Genomic DNA, 26,677 nt, shown 5'->3' with positions numbered 1-26,677 from the left:
CTCAATAAACTGCATATTTATTGCACAGCAAATATGTTTGGAAGGGCATGATGACAGTCTTGACGCAGTACAATTATTTTTACACCTTTTTGTTATGTACTGTTCCCTGCTGTATCTTAGGCACTAGAAGAGAAAGGACTCATTTTCAATTGTCTTAAATTAAAGCCTTTCCAATTTAAAAATTACAAAACCCACCACCTTTTGGAAAACAGGGGATGTCCAAAGATTCATTCCAATTATCATTATACAGAATGAAAGCACTGTCACTGACATGAACAACCAGGGATCCAGCAGTGCAGTCTCTCTTTTCTCTTCTCTTCTACTCCTGATTTCTAAATCCCAAAAGGTAAGAGAGACAAACATGTAGCTCACTGGCTGCTTGCAAAAACCTGAAACAAGCCTATGGCAATCTTTCAAGTAGCCCACTGTTGCCTTATAGCCTGGATTAGTGCTAGGAAGAATTGTCTCTGACACACTCACGAATTATTTGTCTTTTTACATGCATAATGCATATAAACTTGCAATATGCTGTATATATATTCTTTTTTTTTTTTTTCTACAAGAGTATAATCTAGTATCTAGTACTCTGATTAGTACCTATCTGCACATAATTTTGACTGAAAACAGGTAACACGCTGTTTCCCACTCCACCCCCCCACCCCCACCCCCCTGCCTTCTATATAGGAAAACTGTCAATTCAGCATGCTTTTGATTAGTTTACAACCTCTCCTGTTCCAAGTTGCTGCCCCTGGCCAGTTAACCTCCCCATAAAATGGGCTCAGCTATACTCGAGGTGCTACTGTGCAAGGGGAGGCTTGAGGAGAGGAGCGCAGGTCTCATTCCTACACAACAGCGAGAAACCAAGTGCCCATCTTGAACAAGACGTTCATCTGCTTCTATCATACGGCTTTCATTCAGCATGTTATATTTATCAGCTCTAGGCATTACACAAGCAAATTCCTGCCTGTAAGACCTTGGTTACTTTTCTCAGAATCCTTTTCATTTCCTCTAGGAAATTTAAAAAAATAAAAGAGAGAGTGAAAAGTATGCTATTCCTTTACTGCTTCAAAGCATATTTTTCAGCAAAGTAAAGGCAAGCTTTGTCTGAACTTATTAATAATTCTGTACCGGATATACTGCAAGATCCTTTATCTAAGACTGCAGAACATTTTGCCTTAAATCCCTAATTGGAAATGTTAATGAGTCCCTGCAAGAAGGCTGAAACTCCCACATCTGAAGTTCCATGATCCTGTGGATATCAGAAGTTCAGAAATAAAGTATTTCAGAAGGCTATAACCTTGTAAATTCCATCACATTTCTGAGTTCTCAGGTCCAGCTGAGTTTGTATTCATTTTGGTTTAAGTTGCAAGGACAGAAGCTTTAGCAGCATCACCCACAACATAGCTATACAGCACAGGGCTTCCCATCCTCCACAACCTTTAATGGTTTGAGTGTAGTTGCAAATCTAAGCAGATAACTGCAGCTGCCTTCAACTTTAATATAGAGGTCTAGCCAACAGAGCCTGCAGGTGCCAGCAGACAGTGATTCATTTAGATCCAAACAAGGGTATATTTGATCAAGTAAGGGGCTTTACTTGTTGTGAAGTGCACTATCTCTGGGCTGTAGCTCTTTCCCTAGGCAGAGGGCATCATGGAGATACAGTATACTTTGCATATTGGAAGCCCTGGGTGATAGTTGGCACTTCCGCAGGAAGCAAGATGGAGTGAGGCAAGTGAGACTATTGGTCTCTGTTGACCACACATTATCTTCTGTAGCCATTTATTTTAGCTCAAGCCAAAATCCAACCGTGTGCCCCAAGGTCTTGCAGAATGCCTCAGGGTTGACAAATGGAAGGCCAGTTCCAAGGCTGCATTTAAAAAACAACAAATCTACAACACATAAGCTAAGCTTCAAATACCTGTCCCAGTCAAGAAAGACAGCCACAGTTAACAGCAGCATTCACAGAATATGCTTACATGAAGGGGAAACGCAGAGGTCAGAAATGCTGGACGTGCTCCCACAAGTGGAAGAATGATCACTTGGCAGGGACTGCAGCTTCTCATCCCTATCATGGTAAGAATTGGTATAATTTTCTGACCTAGAGGAGAAAGGAAAATGCAGGGTGATGAATACTTGCAGCACAAAACGTTGCATGAGAGTAAATTCTATTTTTTTCTAATTGTCTGCAATGACAGAATATATTGACATTATTTTATATTTCATATTGCAAACTAGTACTAAGGACATAATTTAACTGCATGACTGCAGTTCCCCCAAACCAGGTGATGCTTAGCATATTTGAAATTAACACTTTTTTCTGCTGCAATAAAAGAGTCAAGGAAAGGAAACCGTAACTCCTTGAAGCCTGAAGACCCAAAATGCAGCAGGACACTTAAAAGCCTGCAGCAGTGTGGCTGAGAGGTCTTCAGTACTCAGCTTTTTCAAGGATTTAAGATTTGCTCCTGAATATTACAAGGATTTCGCTTTACAGAGCAATACTCAATACAGATTTAAAACAAAGTAGATAAGAAATAGAACTGTTGATTTCCCAAGTGAGGTTGATCAATGAAAAACTGAAGTAGCGGAAGGACAGAACAGGGTCAAGATTGTTTAGTAATGAGCAATAAAGCACAGCAAGAGGGGTGTGAAAAGTGTGTGAAAATAAGTTGGCAGACACAGAAAGTCTCCCTGCCCAATATCAGATTAGGGTAACTAGATTATTTTTCTAGTTAGAAAGGACACAGTCCAACGAGGCAGTTAATGATTTCAGAGCTAAATCAGTTTCTAAGGAAACAGCTTGCAGAATACTAAGTAGTTCAGTCCCCCTTGAGTGATCGCAGCCAGTGAGTCTTTAAAGAGAAGGGGGGGGGGAGGGAAGAGAAGAAAAAAAAAAAGAGAAAAAAGGGCAATTTTCCATATTTCCTGGCTCCCTCGGCTCCATACAGCAAGAGCTTGTCTATATTGGGATCCCATGACAATTCATTTGAAGTAACTAGAGCCTTGTCTGCACTGGGAAGTCATAGAAAAATTAGCATGGAATATCTGCTACATGTGCAGTGGCTATTCTGCATTAATTTTCTATGTGAATACTTCTATTCAGCACTAGATATTCACCCTACCCCTCTTCTCCCCTCCTCTTAGAGGTATGAACCAACAACTCAAAGAGATACATTATAGTACCTCCATCAACTGTTTCCTCTTTCATGATGTTTTTAAAACTCAATATGTTACATCAAGTCTCACAAGAAGAATTTCAAATAAGTTCTATTCACTTCAATTCTGAATGCAAGCATTTATGCAAATTTTTAATGTAGTTTAACTACTCTGCTGAGTCCAAAACTTCAGATAATCCGGATCAACTGTCCTGGATTATCCCTGGGTAGACAAGCTGCATATGAGGCAAAAGTCTGTCATGTTTCATGCCATTTCATCCAACACAAACACAAGCCACTTAAAGTATTTAGAATATGAAATACATTTAGTTCAGATACTGCTTTCAAACTAAGGCAGCTAAGATTTGGTCAGTTTTATTGTTCTCCTCTTGCATGGCTTTCTATTATGACAGCATTTCCTCATTTTAGCAAATGAATTCCCACTAAAATTCGAACAGTATAAAAGCCATCAAAGCTTGTCGTTTTCTGTTGTAAAATTTAGTTCAAGAATGTCATCTATTTACTGTAGTATTCTTGCACGCAAATTAGTTACAAACTTCTCATTCAGGGTGATATCTCATGACTCCTTACAACATGGGGGCCCCAAACAGTCATACTACTTCTACCATTAGACCGGAGCAGGAAGGAAATTAATTTTCACGTATTTTCACTATGTGGGATTTCTGCTGTTTACATTTTTCCTCCCTAGTGTGCAGAGTGAAGCAATCTGTAAAGACTACTTGATACCATCAAACTAACAAATCTCTTCGACACAAAGCTACCAGAACCAGTATGGTTCAGCAGGAGGATAAGGAATTCCAATGTATACCTCAAGGGGACTCAACTTCAGGGTGAGAACAGCCAATGAATTAAATTGTATGACATTAATTGCTATATAACACTGTGAATATCATCACTTCTGTGGTAGCTGCATGCACATCACTGCACCGGACACCTTGCAGCACTCCAGATTCGGGGACCTGACCCAACTCCATTTTGATTGCTGTATCAAGGGTATTACAGTAAAAATCAACCAAATTAGTGAAGAATACATTTTGATGAAACCAACACCATCTTTCTGCCCTGAAAGACTGTTATGAAAGATGGAGCTCAACTCATGGACTAAATGAACTCAACAGATGCTTTATAGGGATGACCCATAGACTAAGGGAACAGTATCTGTGTATCTGTATCAAAAGACTGGGAAAGGTGGTGGTGTATTGGAATGTGTGGGACCTGGGCATGCTGGGTATGGAATAAGGGGTGGATACCATCCTAGTTTCAGTGGGATACAGTTAATTCTCTTTCCAGTACCTGGTACAGTGCTGTGGGTTTGGATTTACTCTGAGAATAATGCTGGTAACACACTGATGTTTTAGTTGCTGCTGAGTAGGGCTTACTCTAATCAAGGACTTTTCAGTTTCCCATGCTCTGCCAGCAAGGAGGGACACGAGAAGCTGGGAGGGAGCTGAGACAGGACTCCTGACCTGAACTAGCCAAATAGCTATTCCATACCATAGAATCTCATGCTCAGTATAGGAACTCAAGGGAATGAGTGAGTGGCTGTGCGGTACTTAGTTGCTGGCTGGAGTTAAACCATGACAGTCTAGCAGTGACCTGAAGCCATCTTGCAGAGGCATGAACTGCACAGTTGTTCATAAGGAGATCCAAGTTTTGACAAAATATGAAACTAGCATCACTCAGTATCCCAGGATACTGTTAAGTAAACGTACTGCCTGGGTAGATGGTGGTGGTAGAGATGCACACAATCTCTTCTAGAGATTATTTCTGATACATAAATTGCAGTGTGCTACGTGGCACCAGGAAGTAAAAGCCACTTCCCCAGGCTTGCTATTGTTTTTTTGACTTCCCACATGTGAGTCACTTCATTTTCACAAGCTTGTTTTTCCCTCCACTTATAGAGCAGGAATGTAATGGTTAGACACTCCAATTCTAACTAAGATTTGCTCCTGAAAAATGCTTTCTAAATAGTCCTAAGTCTACCCTAACAGCCGATTCCACAGAATCGGTCCAGGTCTCCTAACCCACCATGGGCAAAATACTGGCAGGTAAAGTGGGACCTTGAACTTGGTAATGCTGACCCTGCAGTAAAGTGGCACTGTATGTTTAGTCATGTATTAGCCTTTTTCTTTCTTTCTTTTTTTTTTTTTTTAAGGCTTGCAGTTCTTTCGGGGGATTGGAGGACTAGCAGTGATGAGATAATCACTGTGCTACTAATAAAAGCTTGTATTAATTAGCTGCTGTTGTCTTCTTACACAAAACCAGACACACATTTAATATATTGGGAGAGGCTTGGAAAAAGCAGTGGACATTATAATAGTGCAAAAGTTGACCACTGTGAGGAAGGACACGAAGTAAAAACTCCAAATGTATCCTGGGATAGCCAAATGCTCTTTTCTGAAGAAAAAACATTCTGAAAGAATGAAAGAAAGAAAAAGAGACAGAGAGATCTTCCACACTAAAATGAGGAAGAAATATATTTTAAGAAGTAGAAAATATGAACATGGAAGCAAGGAGTGGCAGAGGGGATGACATGGGACAGTCTTCAGGACTAATACATTCTTCTAAGAAATGCCTGTACATTCCAACTTCATTACAATGCTGTATTTCAGGTTATGCATTCATTTTAACATACTTGGCTGTACCAATACCACGACTTTGGAGTACTATTATCTATACTTGGTTAGAGTGGCTTGTAGTCTCTCAGCTTAAGTGTCTGCAGAAATGAAAAATTAAAATCTCATGATAAAACTGCTGCCTGTATTGTAGCTGCCTGGATTTGATCAAATCCAAAACTGTATGCAACTGAAAGTAAAAAATAAATAAATTTAAATTTGAGCTCTCATTGCTATTTTATTTCCTCATTCCGGACAGTGAAAAGGAGAAGCCTCATTTCAAAAATTAAGCTGTATTTGCTGCAACAGAAGGCAGAGCATATTCAAGGGCTCTATACTGTAAGATTTCTTTATTCCATTTTCAATCCAACCTTCTATCTCTGACCCAAATCACACCAAGAGCAAGGTGTCACACACCCTCTTGCTGGAAAACATATTTCTCCCGAAGCAGAAAATCCAACATAACAAGATTTTTGCCTTCCCATTTTCTTTTTAATCTGTTTTATGGGTGGCTAGCAACTCTCCCCAGAGACATATACTTTCTTGCTTATAAAGTGGAAGATCACAGGCAGTTCGGACACTCCATGCAATTTACCAGTAGAATATATTATCAGAAGATGAAAGGACTGTGAACACACAGAATATAAAGCAAATTTAAATAAAACTGAGCAGTAAACATAAAAAAAGTAGTTAACTATTTTAAAGTATTGACCTCAGCCAATGGACCTTTCTCTGCTTACAGTATTCCTCTCCTTACAGTATTCTCTCCTTTCTTTTTTTGAAATGATCTTTAAGGAATGACAATGGCAATGCGCTTTAAGGTAGGGAAAGTGGATTGTGTATTTATCAGGCTTTTTTGTTGTTGTTTTTTTTTTTTGTTTTGGTTTGGGTTTTTTTTTAAGTGGCTTGAAAGAATCCAACTTGGTCTCATTTGTTTTGACTTACAGTGGGAACACAGTTCTGTGATAACCAGGCGTCACAGGTCTCTGGAGAGGCTCATCTATACTTTGATGGACACCAGGAAACAGCTTCTTCTTGGTTTTTGGAGTATGAGTCATTATCTGATACACAGAAAATAAAGAAATGAGAGGGGAAGGGGGGCCCAAGAAGAGAATGCAGTTGAAAACCAGATAACTGGCGCCTTAGAGAAAATTCTATAGCAGTATTGCATCAGAAACTTAAGTTGCATTTTAATGTCAGTAGATAAAGTGTTGCCCAGAATCACTGTAGGCCTTTCTATGACATCTCATCTTGGGTCACATTTCCATCACCAGCATTGGCAGACCTGTGGATTCTGAGGTCCAGAAGACATACACTCACATTTGTCACAGCATCACAGAATGGTTTCTGTTGGAAGGGACCTTAAAGATCATCTAGTTCCAACCCCCTGCACAGGCAGGTTGCTCCACTAGATCAGGTTGCTCAAAATCCCATTCAACCTGGCACTGAACACTGCCAGATATGGGGGATCCACAACTGCTCGGGGCAACTTGTTTTCTAGTGTCTCACCACCCTCACAGTAAAGAATTTCTTCCTAATATCTAATCTAAATGAACCCTCTTTCAGTTTAAAGCCATTCTCCCTTGTCCTATCCCCACATGCCCATGTAAAAAAGTCTCTCTCCAGATTTCGTCTCAGCCCCTTTAGGTGCTGGAAGCTGCTCTAAGGTATTCCTGGAGCCTTCTCTTCTCCAGGCTGAGCAACCTCAGTTCTCTCAGCCTGTCTTCACAGGAGAGGTGCTCCAGCCCTCTGAACATCTCAAATTAGTCACAGCACACTAAACGGCATTCATGCAAACTTTGTCCTTTTTTTACTTAATGGGTTTTTGCTGCTTGAGGTAAGACATACAATAGTTGATCTGGCATAATGCCTCCAGGAGCAGTTAACTTTTCAACTTCTTTTTTTCCCCCAACTTTTTGTCAAAATCATTTTAGACCAGCAGAGTGTTCCACTATTAACTTGCTCAGCAGTTTGCTTTGTGTGCTCACAGCATCACTGATGTAGCACTAGAACCCTAAGGCTGCCTTTAGCTTATTATTAAGCCACAGACTTACACCTCCTGTGAACCTTTCTCAAACTTATTCTACTTCATCTAAACAGCAGGTGTAAAAAGATCTGGACTGCTACGCAGGTAGAACCCAGCTCTTCCAGCAACAGATTGAAAAAATTGTTTTAGAAAGTGATGAAATTACTGAAGTTAAACACTTAAACCAGCAAAATAATTTATTTCAAGATCCTAATGAATGGTACTCACTCCCAAGTACTCAGTTGTTAGCAGTCTCTCTCCTGTAAGCTCTCCCAGTTGAGGCTGCAAAACCTCATCTTTGTCCAGATCAGCCTCCATGATGTCATGGTCCTCCTGCCAGAGCAACATGCATGTTATTTGAGCCCAATTTACAGGAGGTTTTTAGTTCAAATTTAGTTCTCACTTCAGTAGTAATTTTGATGATATGCACTGCACATGTAAGCAGTAATGTACAAGCATTTTACACCAAAAAAGCAGACATCTAAAGACACGCTCACCTAATTCTTTTATATAATCAGAAACTAAAGAATCCTGAGAGAAGAAAAAACCCCACCACTTTTTCCACTAAGGCTATGCCAAAATGTACAGTATGCATTTTAGAAGTTGTTCTTCAAATTTCTGCTTCAGACAATTATTCCTTGCCTGACCTAATAGAGGCTCAGGAAAAATCTCGGTCATTAGTATCTCTATTGAAAATTGCATGTTAGTCTGAAGAGACACAATGCTCTGTCCTTAACAAGCAGCTGATACGAAATTCGAAGTTTTAGTTTTTGCAGATTTGCCCAAGTCAATTTAGTCATAAAGCACAGGCAAAAAAAAAGAAAAAAAAGCACAAGAAAGTTTTAAGTTATCACTCAAGCAAAGAGGAAACTTGATAGAAAACTTATCTGGATTGTTATGTGTTAGTACCCTCTAAGTAATAAAAACATAAATTTAAGTTAGACTGTAACAACTAGCAGTAAAAATAAAGTAAGTGCACCTTAATAAAATTCATAGACATTCCTGAACATAATGCTAGCATTCCATGAGATCAAAATGTCCATATGGATATTCAGCACTTTGTGGTATATCCCTCTCCCTTGACAAAACCACTGAAATTATTTATTGCCTTTTGTTCTTCAAGAAGGAAAAAGCAAAATAAGAACACCCCCCCAATAAAAACCTCCAAACCCAAACCAAACAAAAAATACCAAAACAATCAAACCCTGAACATTTTTACTCATCTTCAAGAAAGAGAGGCATAATACTGAATCACCTAAGACAAAAAAAATAAAAAATCCTTACTGAAGTGCATTCAGAATCACTCCTCAAGCAGCGGTTCCTGTGAGGTGAGACCATGAGTGTCCAACAGGAATTTTTTTCTAGAGCAATGTGAAGCAGCAGCAGCACCGCCTACTCAGATTTGCAAGGAAGCTTTAAAGCTGACAATATTGGGCTGGTACAAAATTCTTGGAATCAGTACTTTCGCATACAAATACTCTACAAGAAGGCAACAATCTCTGTTGACTTTATTCCATAAAAACCAACTGTAATTAGCCAACTTCTCAAGTGAAAAGTACCAAGAATTCACTCTCTTCTGCCTATTTCTAGTTTAACTATGGGTGATTCATCTTTCATGGAAATGATGTAGAGAGTCTGCTATAAGCTCCATTAAAAACAATGGCCACTGAACTTTGATGAGCTCTGGAGCACAAACAAAATGAAAAGCACTTTCACTTTAGTGAGATTCAGACTCAAATACTTTTAAATAGCCAAATTAAGAAATACCTTCTGCCACAAAGATTAGCTAGTGATATGGATGCTTAGTGCTCTACAAACACAGCACGAGATAAAAAGATGTTGGAAATGCATACAGGGAAGGTTTTTCCTACAATGGAAATGACTTACTGATTCCAGTCTTTGTCTGGTGTAAAATAACAGGACTGCCATCGCTCAGATGAAGCAGGTGTTGGCTTCCACACAGCTCTACAGGCTTGCCTTTTTCCAAGTTTAATGATCTCTGTAACAAATGGCTTAAACCCATAGTTTTTGTTTTGATGTAGTTATTTTCATTGCTCATCACCTCCTTATTCACAGGCATCAAGCAGAGATAAAAAGTACCGGCACAAGGGGCTCAATTCAGTAGCCCATATCACCATCCAATTCCTCTTTGAAATATCCTGCCTAGTCTTCCACTGTGGCTCTGAAAGGGCACAAGCCTCCCAGAGGTTCCAAGTCATATCCATCAGCCTTGAGCAGGTGCTTCTGATGCTGCAGTTAAATTTAAGAGACATTAGATGCCTGTGTGAGAACAACTGAAGCAGTTACAGAAACACTGCCAATAATCCACAGTGTTCTATGGGTTAGAGTAAATTTTTTCCCTAATTATTTGTTCATGTACCATTTTAATAAAAGTCTAGTTCTTCCATCACTGCCTTGAAGATATCAGATTGCTAATCCTCTGCATCCTCCTAAATATGTATTCTTTCAGTGCTCAGCTATACAAGATGAGGCTGTAGAGGACCTCAGGAAGATGTTAAACCTGCCTTTCTCTCCAAGACAAGTTACAGGCAGCTCCTAATTATCTGGGAAGCTGCGTAGGTGTGAAATTAACCCAGATAATAGAAAACCACAGATAAACACTTGTTAACTAATCAGTAATCATCTGCATCAAGCAAAACAAAACAGAACCACACTCCAAGCTCCACAGTATACTGTATTTAAAAAAAAAAAAAAATATTTAAAACTGCAAAGATGAGGTTTTTAGTCTGGTAGATTTATTTTTTTTTTAAATATGGTATGCTAACACAGCATCCACAGGTAACAGTTTTGTTTAAGGATGCTTTACAAGAGACTGCCTACACTGTGCCTGGGAACAGTGTTACACATCACAGCCAGAATATCACCCCGTTCTTTCATCCAGCGCTCCACACGCATGATGTATTTAACCTCTCCTCACAGTTCACCTTGGTTTCCCCAGGTTCCACCTCTTCCAGTATTGTGGTTGACACATCTTGTCAGATAGAGAACATCAGTTTCTAGTTTTGGGAAAGTACCTCCCACTGCAACCTTGCTCCCTGATGTTATTTAACATGCCGGGTAACTGAACCTGAATGTGTCCCTCCTCTGCCTTCCTGTACTGAAAAAGGGCTTTGACACATGCCATCATTCCGCTGTTGAAACAACACGGTGCCCTGTTCACCACTGCTCACTGGCTGCAGCAGATGTTGGTAGCAAAGTTCTTTAATGTAATGGCTTGAAGTCCTGTGACTAGGTTTGTGATTAAGTTCTCTTTCTTTTGATGTCCTCTCTAGCTGAAGTGTATTTTCACACCACCGTTTACTGATTTTATTGCCAGGTGCTGAATGATGTCAGATCACAGGGTGTCTGATAAATTGTCACTGTACAATTACCTAACACTGCTCAAGTTTGTAACTAAACTTCTGAATTAAAGCTATGATATCACATACTCCCTTTTACAAGCAGCTTTTAAAGGTGGCCTAAGTCAAATAAAAAGCAAATGTAAAGATTGAATACTGAAGACAAATTAAGTTAGTATTTAACAGAACAGTCAAGAGAATATTAAGCACCAGAAAATATGCACTGTGACTGTGCATGTCAACACACCCCAGACTGCTAATGTACCAAAGGTGGGTATGTACTCCAGAAGCTGGTGCATCCTGAGCTCTACACTAGTTAATGTAAAGTTCGGCACACAAACCCAAAAGTTAACTTATTTCTGAATAACATATATGGGAAACATAGACATTTTTTATTCAGTTTAATTGCCCCAGTGTCACGCATCACAGAATATTAAATTTCTGAGTGTATAATGCCCTTGGAAATCCCAGAATTATCCTTCAACAAGCTCAACCACATCTTGACAGCAGTGTTTAGGAGAAAGTCATTACCACACAATCTACTCAAAAGCAAGAGAGAACTGAACAACTCTAAATCAAACAGAAATAATAACAAAAAATAACCCATGAAAGGTAATACTAATAGCACGGGGATCCTTTGCATGCTCTTGGAAACAACAAAACCTGGGGCAAAAGCAGCAAACTAAGCCTGAATAAGAGTGTCTTTTTGTTGCTTTTTAAATTGTGAAGGTACAAATACTGGTACTGAGTGGATAAGCAACAAATCATAGTATCAGTAAGCAGTCTAATTGCATGTCACTAAATTGGTAATATATGGCCACATTCTGAAATACATTCAGTCTGTAGTAGTTTAAAAGTTACATAAAGGCAAGACTTTTGATAATGTTTTCCAAAACATTTTCCTTTGTTGCCAGCTCACATCAGATGTTATCACAGAACCCCATCAAACAGTAAACTCACTGCATTTCCAAAATACAAAAGGGCTCCAAGCCTAGAGGCAGTAAGTCAACAAATCCTTGCTTATTTAATGAAGTAACATTATGTATTTTGCTGTCATTTTGTAAATTATATTTTCTAAGCTGAGGAACTAAGAAACCAGGCATCCTTGCAGCAGAACGGAATGACAGTTCCCAGCAGCAGTAAGGATTTATAATGTGCCAGAATTAATGTTACGCTGGAAACAATTTTAAAATTGGCTTAATGAGACTTTTTCTTACAGTGGCAAAGCTAATGAAAACTGGAATCAGACACTTCTCTGTTTCAAAATTTGAGTCAAGTAACAAGAAGCTACAGAACTTCATTTTAATCACATAATGGTTTAGTGGTAAAAACAAATTCCAAAATGATATGATCTAGAGCCTTGGCTGGGATTGGGAGCAGCAGCAACTTGTGCAGGTGGTATGACTGAATAGGAGAATTCACCTTCCTTTAATTCCCAAGAGCAGGCAAATTAATGAAAGTGTCCAACACTATCACACAATTTAATGTCTCACCTTTCACAAAGGAGCTCCTTATCTATGGGCTTTGCCAACAGAACACTGTATGCTTCAAAAAAGTATACTATAGTACAAGTGAAAATATCACCACCTTGGATTCTCATGACACACCTAAGACGCTTCAACCCTTGGAGCATGAGTTAAAGGGTGTTAAGTAGCATATTAAACAAGGTTAAGTAACAATTATTAATCCCCAGAAAGCCCATCTTGCATATCAAGCATTGATTTTGGGTGTGACGAGTGGAAAAGAGTACTGAAAACTCACTACAGGACTGCAGGAGGTGGAACAAGTACACTAATCTAATCCTATTAGGAAAAAATAAAACGCAACCAAAACTGTTTAATGTACCTCCCTGGAACAATTGTTTAAAAAAACTTCCTTGTAGTTTCAAACTTAAGAATTTCCACATAGCTCTAAATTTAGGCAGTCACAAGGGTACTTATAATTAGTTCACGTGTTCACCACCTATTGTGCCACAACACAGAAACTGGGTAAATAATGTAAACAGTGCAAAACTTCCCAGGACGCTGCTAGGCAAAGGCTAGATCCTACAAGGTGCTGCACCCCATGGCAGCTGAGAGCACACCACACCTATTACAATTGGGATATTCATATTTTTCTCTGGTTTCTAAACAAAAGGCTCAACACGCACTTGAAAATGCATTCAGTCCTCTGTAGTAACAGTCAAGTTTTAGACTGTAGCGTGGTTGTCACTGTTCACTAGCATCTGTGTTCAGGTGCAACAAGCTAGTACAATGTGGATGCAACCAACTTGGTAAGTTTGATGTCTCTTATTCTTTGCTGGTTCGGGACAAAACCTTCCATTTTGTCTAAAAACTTGTTTTTCAGTAAATATTTCTAATACAAGAAGCTTTTGCAGTGATCATTAACTCTCAATGTCATTGACTTCTTCAGGGCAAATACATGATATGTATAGATACACATACATGTGCACCTATACACCTGCCTATGTTCAAACACTGCTCCAAGGACATATAGCTCTTCTTTCAAACTTCTCATATAGGACTTTCCAATAAAAGAAAAATGGTATGTGGTAGACTTCTTTCAGTTAAAACTCCCATGGTAACTGCCTATACAGCATATTTTCTACCCCCTCCCTGCCCCTCCATGCACATAGGTAATGTAGCAATGGCCAACATCACCAGTGAAGACTGGGTTTAAGTAATTTACACCTCGCTTTGCTTGTTAATTCAGATGATCGAATATGCTGTGCTGTCTACACCTGGGAACCCATCACTCTACAAAGACAGCTTCTTAAAAAATGCTGCAGTATTGGTATAAAACGCACTTATTAGCAGAGTGGGAAATAGGCAGCTAACCAGTTTATATTTGTTACTAGCTAGTTCCTCATGCTTGCTTTCTCAATTTTTAAAATTTTATTTTCTTATGGGACTTATTTTTTAATTTGTAATTACTCTTCTCCATTACATATAGACAATTTTTTAAATATATTTCAAAGTTTCTAAACAGCAAAGGAAGTCATCACACCCCAAATGGATTATGATACCTTTAAAAGCAGTGACAACCTGCTTATAAACTATTTCCATAATATACTGGTTCATTTGCTTCCTTTCTTTTTAATTGCTGAAATGGGTGTACTTGAAAGCAAGATTTCTACTGCTGCAGTAACTCATCTCTTTACTTATTTCATGCTATAATCTTTTAGTTATTCAGTTATCAACAGGTGATTTGCCAAAATAAAAGAGGGCTTCATGAAGAAAAGATAATGGAAACAGATGCAATTTTCTTGTTAATGCAAGAATAATTAAATAAAAGTAAAAAACAAAATCAAACCCCACCAAAATAAAAAAAGTCTTATTTACTGACGCAAATATTTTTTGTTTAGAAGGCTACGGATTTTCCTAAAAGGTGCCAAAGACTTTATACTTACTTCCTTATTGTTCTCTTCCTCTTCATCATCAGACACAATACCATCATTTAATGGCTCTTCTAGAAAGAAGCAAAACAAAATGTTTTAAGAGTACATGTACAACTTAACAGAATCTCTAGTTATTACCCCTCTTTTCAAAGGGTAAGATTCATCTTGCTTCTTATATAGATATCCTGTTCTATTCAAGACAACTATTGAAATTATTTGCTGCTATAAAGCATTCTAGAAATCACTGAAATCAATTCATATGTGGGAAAATGGCAGAAACAGAAACACTGTGGAATAGCTCTTTCCTCACAAATCCCACTATGGCGTCTCAGTGCACTTACCGACAAGGCATGAATGAAAGTGTGTGTCTATTTCTCAACAAATTTTTAATAAAAGACTCCACTTCTCACTACAAATTCTTCAGTATTATACTGCTTTTAGACATAAAAAGATAGTACTTGCATAGACTACCTCGTAACTTTCGGAATAAGTCATTTCCTTAGAAAAAAGCAGCCAGGCTTACACTGGAAATCTGTACACTCAACTTTCACTCACCGATCAGACAAAACCTTTTAAAAATAGCATTCACAGGTAGAAGAGGAGCAATTCTATAACCTTCATGAACAACTTCATGTACAGAGGCAATACAGTGCTTAACAAGCACTTTCAAGAAGAAATTGTATCACCTGTTTATTTTTGCAGTTGACAGCAGTCTCTCATTACTGTGAGGCCACTGGCAAGAAAACAGTCAAGGTCATTCTATTTAGAGTCCCAAAGCTTCGGAATGTGATTTACTCATCCTTTTATTTCTTCTTTATAATTGTAGTACAAAAGGATATTTTAAAATATATCTGACATTCAAATCCTGACATTCACTATTCACCCTCTCTCAGACCATCACACTATCATTATTCTTTGAGAGTTTCAATGCCAAGTAAAAACATGAGCTTTCTTATGGCTTTTGTGAAAGATTTACAGCTCAGATCTGTTCTTCTGACCTGAATTCAGCTGCTTGATAATAAATTCAGTTTGTCGGATCATCTCTGCATTTCCTTCCTTGACAAAGTAGCGCAGAATTTCTTCCATTCCCTGGATATAGCGGAAAACATTGCTAGTTTAGCATTTCATGTGATCACAGTGAGAGTGTTTTGTTAGCTAAAACGTTTCTTTTTTTCTTGAGAAAAACAGAGGCAGTGTGAAACAAATCAATATGTCCAGATCTAAGCTCTCCATTTTGTCCACACGCTTCCCAAAGAAATATGCTCTCTGGCTTGCATCTAGGTTTAACGGCAGAAGTACCCACAATGAACAGCAAACTTTTTTCCAATAGATCTGCTGCTTCTGACTTCTGAACTCAGTACACAGTAGTCAACATAAAATTTGCACTCACAGAGACAATAGTGCAAGGTTCAGAGAAGGAAAGCAAAAAGCAGGACAAACTTTGACCTTCTCTTAAATTCAGTTTCTCCTTTATGGCCGTTTACAGGTTTTTATGTTCCATCTTTAATCATTTAAGATGACTTCCAACCCTCTATGCTCTGTGAGGTAACACATCTGACAACAATTATGTTTGCATAGCTCCCTAGGTTAGTTCTTAAGATAAAAATATACACTGCTATCCCAAGAACAGCTTCCTTAAATCCAGAAATTGAAACACATTCATTACCATTAGATTAACTTTCACAGGAGACAAGTTCCCAGTTTTGCTTAAACCTCCCTCCTGCCGCCTTCACCATCTAACTACGTCTATTACCAGGCAGAAAGAAAAGCAGCAAGAGGAACTCATCCTCTTAGTGATTATTTGCTGGTGCAGAATGAGTTAAATAACATGGACAGTGGGATTGAGTGCGCCCTCAGCAAGTTTGCCGATGACACCAAGCTGTGTGGTCCGGTTGATATGCTGGAGGGAAGAGATGCCATCCAGAGGGACCTTGACACGCTTGTGAGGTGGGCTGATGCCAACCTTATGAAGTTCAACCACGACAAGTGCAAGGTCCTACACCTGGGTCGGAGCAATCCCAGGCACAGCTACAGATTGGGCATAGAAGAGATTCAGAGCGGCCCTGTGGAGAAGGACTTGGGGGTGCTGGTCAATGAGAAAATGAACATGAGCCGGCAGTGTGCGCTCGCAGCCCAGAAAGCCAACCATATCCTGGGCTGCATCAAAAGGAGCGTGACCAGCAGGTCGAAGGAGCTGATCCTGCCCCTCTACTCTGCTCTTGTGAGACCTCACCTGGAGTATTGTGTGCAGTTCTGGTGTCCTCAACATAAAAAGGACATGGAACTGTTGGAACAAGTCCAGAGGAGGGCCACGAGGATGATCAGGGGACTGGAGCACCACCCGTATGAAGATAGGCTGAGGAAGTTGGGGCTGTTCAGCCTGGAGAAGAGAAGGCTATGTGGGGACCTAATAGCAGCCTTCCAGTACCTGAAGGGGGCCTATAGGGATGCTGGGGAGGGACTCTTTGTCAGGGACTGTAGTGACAGGACAAGGGGAAACGGGTTAAAACTTAAAGAGGGGAAGTTTAGATTGGATATAAGGAGGAAATTCTTTCCTGTTAGGGTGGTGAGACACTGGAATCGGTTGCCCAGGGAGGTTGTGAGTGCTCCATCCCTGGCAGTGTTCAAGGCCAGGTTGGATGAAGCCTTGGGTGGGATGGTTTAGTGTGAGGTGTCCCTGCCCATGGCAGAGGGGTTGGAACTAGGTGATCTTGAGATCCTTTCCAACCCTAACTATTCTATGATTCTAAGAAATAGCACGTCACATGAAAGCATCTCCTAAGCCAGTCTATGAAATGCTGGATGGACAAGACTATTCTGAAAATAACACCTTTAATTTATAATTCAGGCAGAATCCTTCACACTGTTGGGGCTCCACTTCTGGGGAAAAGACCAGCAAATATAGCAGAAGTGTTTGTGACCTACATTCATACCTGCCTGAATACTAGGTATGACAAGTGGAAAGCCTCTTGGGGATTCCCTTCTCAAAATACCATGGCTCCTACCTCACAACCCTGCTGCACACTGCGCAACAGGTACCTGTATACATGCCATCTGGCACACGTGTTGATGTTTGTGCTATGCAAAGCAGCACTTCTTACCATTGCTCTGGCTTCTTCTCGGACAGAAGGGATGGCAAGAATGCTATAGAGTGCTCCATTCACATATGGTTGTATCTAAGAGGAAGAAATAATCGTACCATAAGAAAAACTCTTACATTCACCCCAGTTGTCTATAACCAAAATTTAAGAGAGAAGTGCAGAACTACGTTCAAAGAACATAATCAGGCTAGCCTGCACTTGCAAAAATTCCCACGTGGGAAGCGGTGAACTTTTAGGATGTAAATATACTGTCATATATTTGATTTAAATCAGTACTGCTGCTTGCTGATTTCCTCCACACCCCTTCTGAAGCTGTATTCCTGTAAACTGACCTAGCCTTACAAAAACAAAAATAGAAAAAATGAAAAAATGAAAAAAAAAAAAAAAAAAAGAAACGGAGAAGAAGGTTAGTTTCTGACAAACACTAGTGGCAGTACAAAAAAAGAGAGGACAAAGAACAGGGGCAAGACTGTCAGCATGAACTCAAAACAGTCTTCAAGCATCGTAGCCTTAGGCAGAATAAAAGCTGTAACAGGTTCAAACATCCTCTCACTCTGCTGCCTGTATACTGTCCCTCAGTAGAGGCAGAAAAAGAGCCAGTATGAAAGCTCTGTATTATATAAAACTCTGTATTAAAGCCACCAGATCCGGCAAACCAGCTTTATCAGCATTTATGTGATCTTTTGTATTGGACAGTTACTTTTGGAGCACTAACATTTCCAGTCACCCTCTGTCTACATCCTTGGGAAACAAAGAATAAGCTAGGCTGGGAGCAGGGGAAGCAAGGAAAGATAGGGGACTGGGATTTACACAGGGATTCCACAACTTCTCAGGAAGCTCTCCGGACAGCCTTGTACCCTTGACTTTGATAACAAAGCTTCTATCAGCTGTGCTGCTGCAAACTAGGTTGTCAGAATGTACCCTCTGAGAGAAATTTCAAGGTCATTCTAAGGCACAGACTTCAACAGTACGGTAACTTTTTCCAAGTACTTCAGTCTAGAGACTGGGATGTTATTGTGCGTTAGTATGCATTGTATTAAACTTTCATCAGTCATAAAAACAAAGCTAGTGGAAGAGTCCAATAAGGGTATGCCAAGTTTCATCTCGTTCAAAACAGTGCTAGTAAAGAACTGGTCTACATCAGCTAATGATTTCATAGAACATGGACTAAACACTTGACTGTAATTCATTCTCTATTTTGGAAATAAAAAACCTGACGATACAATCATTGTGTTATAAACATAAGACACCTAAGTTTACATTATTTTTATTCAAGTCCCCAGATACCTTGCACATTCATCATAGAATACCCTGATTAAAATACTGCCTCCCTGATTTCATCTTCATACAATATTTGCCTGCATTTTCTCCTGCCCTGAATTTTACTCCATGGTTAAAGCAGTGCCCCTCTGCAGAGACAGCTGAAGCAATGCTTTATATAGCAGACAGCAGATATCATAGTGATGTGCTGAAAAGTGTTAGGTAGAAATAAGTGATCTGTTTCATTTTTTTCCTGGTAGTTTAATTTAGCATCTAAGATGCAAGTGTGTCTGGAGACAGAAAAGAAACCTCAAAGGAGTTAAGTAGCAGGTTAAATGAAGTGGTAGATAAAAATGTATTAGGGCTTGAATGTCGCACGTGTACCATCTTATAATATTCCTTAAAACTACTAAAAAATTTGCTTCTTTGCACCTGATGTTTTGCATAATGGGCTTGCACCACACACTGTTCATCACGTCAACTAGTTAAGCTTGAGATGATTGGTGTGAGACAACATGTAAACAGCACCAGAAACTGTGATCAAGAAGGCACATGGATTGCATGTTAACTATGCATCTAAAAGAATCATTCTTAGCTGCCAACATTTGTTAAAGGAAAGCATAATTACGTCTAGAAAGACCAGTACCCAGTGAAATAAAATTCACATAATTGTGAATTTCAGGAAAATTTCACGCAACTTAATTACATGAGGGTCTGACAAGGGAAGCAAAACCAATTTACTTTCTTGCATTTCTTCCTTAATTTTTCTTTCCACCTTTTCATTAACCCAAACGTAGTCATACAAATACCTCATGATTCTCATGGCCAAGAAGATCAGAGAGAACTCTGAGCACATGGTTTGCAATCCCTGCACACATATTCTTCCCTGCAAAGTGAGAAAACAAATACACTTGAAAAAATATATATAAGACATCAGACCAAACTCCTTTCCTACTTTTTAAAATCAGTACTAAGTATAATTTACATATAGCAATACTATTCCTTGTTCCTGCCAAATGCTGCTCAGCACAACTGAGGTGAAATCAGTGGAGTTCCTCTGGATTTATACATTTGTAACCCTGGTCAGGAAGCAACACAAAGGGATTTAAAAGATTTTAACAGAGGCATTATTTTTGCTTATGGCAAGCAGTTAATTTTTTACCCTTAAATTACTTTCTTTTATAAAAGAAAACTTACTTTAAGCTCCTTTTAAGTCTCTTGGACATAGGCAGGACCTTATTTTCATAGGGGGAATCTCTGTGTTGTAGAAGTGAAGCATGCAAGTATTTCAGTCTACAAGGTGAAGCTTAAGCTTCTTGCCATTGCTTATCAACTCAGTTCTGACTTTCATTCTGACACACACATATCTTACACAAGTATAAAATGTTCTTCGAAAAGTGTGCCTGGAATATAGAAATGGCTAACATATGAATAAAACACAAGAATCGAATCTTAGAGGTTTCTGGTGATTAGTCAAGTTCTTAATTTTTCAGATTTTGGTGAAGCTGCTCTCCATAGTCTGGGATTCTTGGAAAAAGATCTGCCTCAAAGCATTGGTTATAACATTCAAATATCTCTGGTCATGTGAATCCTTGCAACTAATTATAGTCACTTGAAAGAAACCAGGTACATCATAAACACAGATTCAAAACCTTCCTTTCCATTGCTTGGAATTAGCTTGTAATTCAAAAGGTAAGACACCTGCACTCCGCAGACAAAGATTCATGAGCAAGGCAACAGAATACGCCAGGGTGTAATCAGACAGGCAATCTGTATCCGTGAGAACATCAACCAGCCAGAAAATGAGCCCATCTTTGATCATTGCTGACTGCAGTGCACGCCTAGGATTAAAAAACCGAAACAAAACAACAAACAAAACCCACAAAAATCAGACTACAACATAAATAGCTTTCAAATACATTTATAGCTAATATAAGCACATTAAAACTCTACTTCATCTACCTGCCATACACTAGCCTGCCAACAAAGAAAAAAACCAACCCACAGCTACCCACTTTGGTAGACTCGTTAAACTAAGGAATTAACAAAGCCTAAACAAATTGAACATACAGATTCCCATAAGTATAGAGGACTAAAACACCTTATTGTGTGGGTGCAGTTTTTTGTGTTTCGCTTTTTTAAATGTGCTAACTGCTAAGGTCAGTTTCTACATTGTTTCATAAGGCTTCTAAGTCCTAAAATTGCATTTTCAATTGTCTTAAAATTGGTAAAAAAAAGAAGTCAGTTGTACACAACAGACCCATAAAACAAATTAATTACTGCTTCTGCTATAGCTAACCATAGCACTACAGCATTTTTATACCGTTGATTTGAAAAATGAGATTTTGTTGCTTAAATCTATTTGCTTTTTTCTCTAAAGATACTTAAATCACAAATTCTTTCAACTCCTGACTGCATCAAAAGGAGCATGACCTGCAGGTCAAAGGAGGTGGGTTTCCCCAACATAAGAAGGACATGAAGCTGTTGGAGCAAGTCCAGAGGATTATAAGGGGCAAGTATCTGGAATGAATCTTCTGTAAAATTAAAAGATTAACTGTTATTTTTTAAAAAGTAAAAAACTTGCGATTTTCAGTAGCTTAGCGCCTAGGCACCAAAATTCAACTAACTTGTACTATTGACAACTGCTTTAACAGAAAAAACAATTTTCTCCAAGACTGGTTTAGGATTTCGAGCAGTTGGATATGAAGATTTATTCTGTTTTATTACAAAGATGTATAAGGTATCATGTCAGGAAGCAGTGCAGAATATTAGCCACAGCACAGATAAATGTGCTTCATCTACACAAGTTCAATGTGAGGCCAAAAGCAGCCCTCATTCTTCAACAAGCACAAACAAACAAACAAACACCTCAACCCCTCCCAAACCCAACACAGTCTTAATTTAGACAAAACATGAATGAAAATAACAAAAACTATGCACATCCATCTACCTCCTTACATTTAGTTAACTATTCAGGGCTGAATATTCCTCCTAAGTATTGTGAAAACAGAGTTTCTAGATCGTATTTATTTCATAAATGACAGCAACATCATGCCCTTGACTGCTTTTGTGTGACATTTATTTTAAGATGGGCATTTAAGTCAGGCTTCTAATGCAAAAATAAGAAAAAAGACAGCCCATGCATAGACAGCTCCAGGAAAGAGGATCAACAGGATGAAGATGAAATCCCTGAAAAATGTTTGCAGAAAGAATAATGAAAACCTTATGCTTTGGAATGTAATGCAACTCTTTTTTTCTATGTAGAATCTTCAGAACATTCTACATTAAGATTCTCACTTTGCTCAGTTAAGGAATACACATAAAGCACACAAGGCTATGGCAGGAGATGTACATTTACTTGAGTCTTGACAGGAAGTCAAGGTTAATTCAGTCAGCAAAATTATGTTCTCCCTACTAAATGACTCTGTTTTCAACAGTCACCAGAGGTTCTGATGATTGTTATAAGAAAAATCAAGTGCTCTTCTTTCCTCCCTGAACAGAGCATAGCTAGCCTGTATTTCCTCTCCAGCTGTCACCACTGTGTGCTGCACTTTCATCACCTGAGGCTGAATTTCTGCAGAGCCCCAAGAACATTCTCCCATGTAAGAGAGTCCTTGTCTTCAGCTTTCAGTCTCTCCTCCAGCATTTGCAGCAACGTTGGGTTCTGAGAAAGGTAGACACGACCTGGTGCAAAAAGCGATGAAAGAACAGATGCTATCAGCTTATGACAGAAAAGATCCTTCTCCTTGGAAAAGTAAGCATATTGACCTCAGTTTCTTCTTGACAAACCACAATCTTGTGCCAAGACCCAAACAAACCTTCACAAATGAGTTGTCTAGCAGAGCAGTTGCATTTAATCTAGGTACTTGGAGCATCAGAAGCTCGCACTGAATCCACTGCTCTTCCTTCCGTGCATGCTTTCTGTTATATCACAGTTTTCGTACACACTTGGAAAAGAACAGATATGTCCAAATTGCTCAGGAAACTAGGTGCCCTCCTGGTATTGACTGAAATGGCATTTCAGTTTCCTAGCAATAGTCAGCTCCTTAAGTAGCACCAAATCTCAGGCTAATTTGCATCAGGCAGAGATATGAAGCTACATATGTATGCAACCAAACAGCAGTGATGCACAAAGTTTATTCAGGTGAAGACCAGGAAGATGAAAGAGCAGCTGCACTATTGGTACACAGCCTGGTAGCAGATCTCCCTACAGGACCTTTAATTAATGGGGAATTATATATTCTTTTTTCTTTAACTCTCATGAAGAGACTGAGGACTGTATCAAAAGCAGCCCCTGGGTAAGTTCCCACATAGACCACAAATCATCTAAAGAAGTCAGAAATGCTGAACATACAGTGTCAAAATTAAAACTTTCCAGATACTGAAAAACTGCATGTAACAAAAGACAGTGAATCCCTAGAAAAATGGTGCAAATAAGGCTCTATATTTCCATGTGCAGTGACACACACTTGTGAAGTATCTATAAGCCAGCATTATATGATTTTTTTAAGCAAATCTTTACCTTCTGACAGTGAAGCAAAAGCATTGATGAGCCTTGCCATATACTGCCTGACTACCACACTTGTAGAATGTAATAATTTGAGGACGCTTCTCTGAAAAAAGAAACAAGCATTAATAAAAAAAAAATCACCGAAGGAGGAAAAAACCCAAAGCAAGTCTTCAAAGTTTTAAGTTGCATTAAATTTTCACAACAATCTTTGTATACATATTGATATCCTAAATACTTTCAATATGATTTAAAATTTCCCAGTTACCTTTTTTATTGATAGAGGCTGAGGGAAAGATGAAAAATGAAGAAATAAGAAAATTGTAGCTCCTCAGTTCAATCTGGTTAAAACACCATTGAGGTGTAGGGAGGGAATTAAAATGAACCAACACTGTTATCAGTTAAAGCTGATATCTAAAATGAGTATTTAGTCAGTGACAAGAAAGATCAACAAACTCCTAATTCTACAGATGAATGTAAATTCAGTAATGTTACCTGAATGCTTTTGTTTGACTACTAAAAGTGTGGGAAAGCAGCTCAGTAACTTACCAAGAATACCACATTGCAAGCTATTTATAATCTGTTTTACTTCAGGCATTACTTACACATAACTCCCCTCTTATAGAAATTCACAGGGAGAAAACCAGATCATTAATTAAATAATCCTTCAAGTAACAGTAAAAGTGCTGCAATGACAATGGAGGCTACAACATAACAAGCAGGCCCACTGCTTCCAACAACTGAAGAATTCAACCTTGCACAAAATTCACTATTACAAGAGAAAAAAAGTCACACTTTTGTTAGTAATAGCATTGGTTTATCAATGACTGAAACAACCTTTCAGAATCAACAGGCTAGCAATTCCCCTTTCTAAAGAAAGGTAACAATCCATTCTAAATTCATGGAAATACTGCTGAACATGTTATTACAAGTGCATAATCAGATATTCTATAGAGGTATTGAGACTGAAGTCCTAATTTAGTTCTTATCCTAGATCACTGAAATGGATTGAGTGTATTATCTAACAATACCTAATCACTCAGAAATAGACATAACATCTGATAAGCAAGAGCTAACTCCTAAATAAGGACCTGGGTAGGCATCTGCTCAACCCACAGACTTTAAGCAGCAGGAAAGGTAACAAACTTCTGCTTGTCTGCAAGAACTATATCTACATTGAGAGCTCTTGTAATGCAAAGCTTTGTCCATCAACATTTAAAAGCTAAGATGTTGAAGTTAAATGTATCACATGATTTTGGCACTTTTTTTAATCCCCTTCCTGGTTTTGTTTTCTATTCAGTTTATAGAAACAAATGAGCAGTATCATACAGGAGTTGGAAGAAAACCCTTTCCAGCTGACCTGACAGTTGCTGTGGCAATCTAGGAGGTCATTACTGATGTAGGCTTGCAAGACAGTGTCCCTCTGCTCTCCAGGATATGATTTTGTCAAGCGCTAAAATAAATAACAACATAAATAAGCCAGTCAAATAAATGGTAACATGAATGATGACCACTGAAGATTTTAAACGTGATGATAGCCCACACCTGAGAAACCTCTTCTCATGGGGAGAAGGAATTCAACCTCAATGATCTAAGAGACAAAGAGATGAACTGACCTGACCTCGGTTAAGTGATCCATTAAAAACCTGTTATGTGGGAGCTGTCACCACTGTGACAGGAAGGATACAGCATTACTTCCCATAAAGTTAAAATGCCCCTCTAGCAGCTACAGATGTGGTGCTTTTCTAAAACACGAGACAGAGTACTGCAGAAGAAGAATCATTGCTCTAGACCCAGTGGATGTTTTTTTAGTGAAAATGAACACTGAAACTTGATCACAATTCCTCTACTGCAGTCTGTCATTTTGAACCCATGAGCTTCCTTTTCAGCAGGAAAATGTAACTTCCTGTTCTCACCCTTTTTTTTTACTGAAACATCATTACATGATCCAAGTCAACCAAAAGGCAGGATCTTGTAGAATATCTGGATTATAAAGGAAAACTGGTGATTAGAGTCAAGTATTTCTTAGATATAGCAATATTTATATAAACCTAAACCAGGGCAATACATGTTAAAAAGCGGCTGCCTAAACCAACAAAAATTTCTTTGAAAACACATCAGAAATTACTTTCACTGAAGATCCCAGAAATTCCTATCTGGCTTTCCTTGGATGAGGATGACACAGTTACAAATAGATACCTACTGCCTGGGTTTTCATCATCTCAAGAACCTTAGCAAGCTTCACTGACAAAGAGACAAGTTGCCTATGATGACAATCATCTTGCTTGCAAAACAGATTTTAATTCTGGATTCCTACAGAAAGGACCTATTTCTTTTCTACAGAAGCCTTCTCCCTTACCCAGCGCAGAGCCTGCAGTAAGAAGGCCTTGAGACGATCATTCCCTGTAATCAAATCTTTCTTCACCTTCTCATAATCCAAAGAGGGCAATAAAGGCACATCTTGCATCTTCCTACAATGCAACAGAGAAAGACATTCATCAAAACTCTCTCTCCTTATTCAGTACAGCTGATGTTACTGAGGTGAGAAAAGCCAAAACAGGAAGTCTGCTTCAGGAAAAGAGCTTCCACATATTTACACCTTTGTTACTTTTATTACCATTACCACTTTGGAAGAACAGACTTTTTTAAACTTGGACTTACTTTTTCACCATGCATGTAGCTTATTTACTGTCATAACTTGCAGACACTAAACGCTGACAATGGATGATCTGAGCTTTTTCGCAGCACAAAACAGTACAACAAAATTTTTTTTCTTCTCTCTGCAGACCACAAAGGCACGAGGGCAGCCACTTATGGCTGTTAGCATAGTTAGACACAGTTAACAAGCTGCAGCTACAACTTCACCTCTAAACCCTCAAGCACACAGAAGTGTCTTCTCCAAGGCAAAGGAGTGAAGCTGAATAGATTTTTACAGGTTGAACTATGCTGGCTTAACATAAATCTTAACACAGAACCAATTTCCATTCACCAGCACTATCTTGCTATTTTGAGTTTTCACACTGTAATAGAAGTTTCCCTCAACAAAACTGCTTCCAGTCGATGCTTTAATTTTAGTATTTATATACCAATAAAAAATGTTTACTCCTAGCCTCCTGTCCTACCACTTCTAAAACCAAATTTTGTGTTACATGTGTAACTGTCTCTTTAACTATCTTGTAAACAGTAAAAGGACCAAAACAGCATATAAAAAAATTAATAAAACCTTTAGCTCAGATATA

At 38.8% G+C, this 26,677-nt stretch overlaps 1 protein-coding gene across 6 annotated transcripts in view; it reads right to left on the bottom strand.

The window, feature by feature from the left end:
* ARMC9 (armadillo repeat containing 9) overlaps positions 1-26,677 on the bottom strand; it is a 71,936-nt gene that overhangs the window by 11,908 nt on the left and 33,351 nt on the right. For 5 of the 6 annotated variants that reach the window (XM_065674350.1, XM_065674349.1, XM_065674348.1 and 2 more), the window contains 12 exons: positions 25,798-25,909; positions 24,799-24,891; positions 23,454-23,544; positions 22,492-22,615; positions 20,633-20,772; positions 19,741-19,817; positions 17,672-17,746; positions 15,569-15,659; positions 14,583-14,641; positions 8,043-8,147; positions 6,734-6,849; positions 1,977-2,098 (listed from right to left, as the gene is read on the bottom strand). In XM_065674350.1, the coding sequence (XP_065530422.1) occupies positions 1,977-2,098; positions 6,734-6,849; positions 8,043-8,147; positions 14,583-14,641; positions 15,569-15,659; positions 17,672-17,746; positions 19,741-19,817; positions 20,633-20,772; positions 22,492-22,615; positions 23,454-23,544; positions 24,799-24,891; positions 25,798-25,909 (1,205 nt within the window). Of the gene's footprint in view, positions 1-1,976; positions 2,099-6,729; positions 6,850-8,042; positions 8,148-14,582; positions 14,642-15,568; positions 15,660-17,671; positions 17,747-19,740; positions 19,818-20,632; positions 20,773-22,491; positions 22,616-23,453; positions 23,545-24,798; positions 24,892-25,797; positions 25,910-26,677 lie in introns of those variants that run through there. The other variant, XM_065674354.1, reaches the window with a different exon arrangement.

Source organism: Lathamus discolor, chromosome 3, assembly GCF_037157495.1.
Source record: "Lathamus discolor isolate bLatDis1 chromosome 3, bLatDis1.hap1, whole genome shotgun sequence".
Classification (NCBI taxonomy): domain Eukaryota; kingdom Metazoa; phylum Chordata; class Aves; order Psittaciformes; family Psittacidae; genus Lathamus; species Lathamus discolor.
The sequence above is the reverse complement of the archived record's forward strand: the minus strand, read 5'-3'. Positions and strand labels throughout refer to the sequence as shown.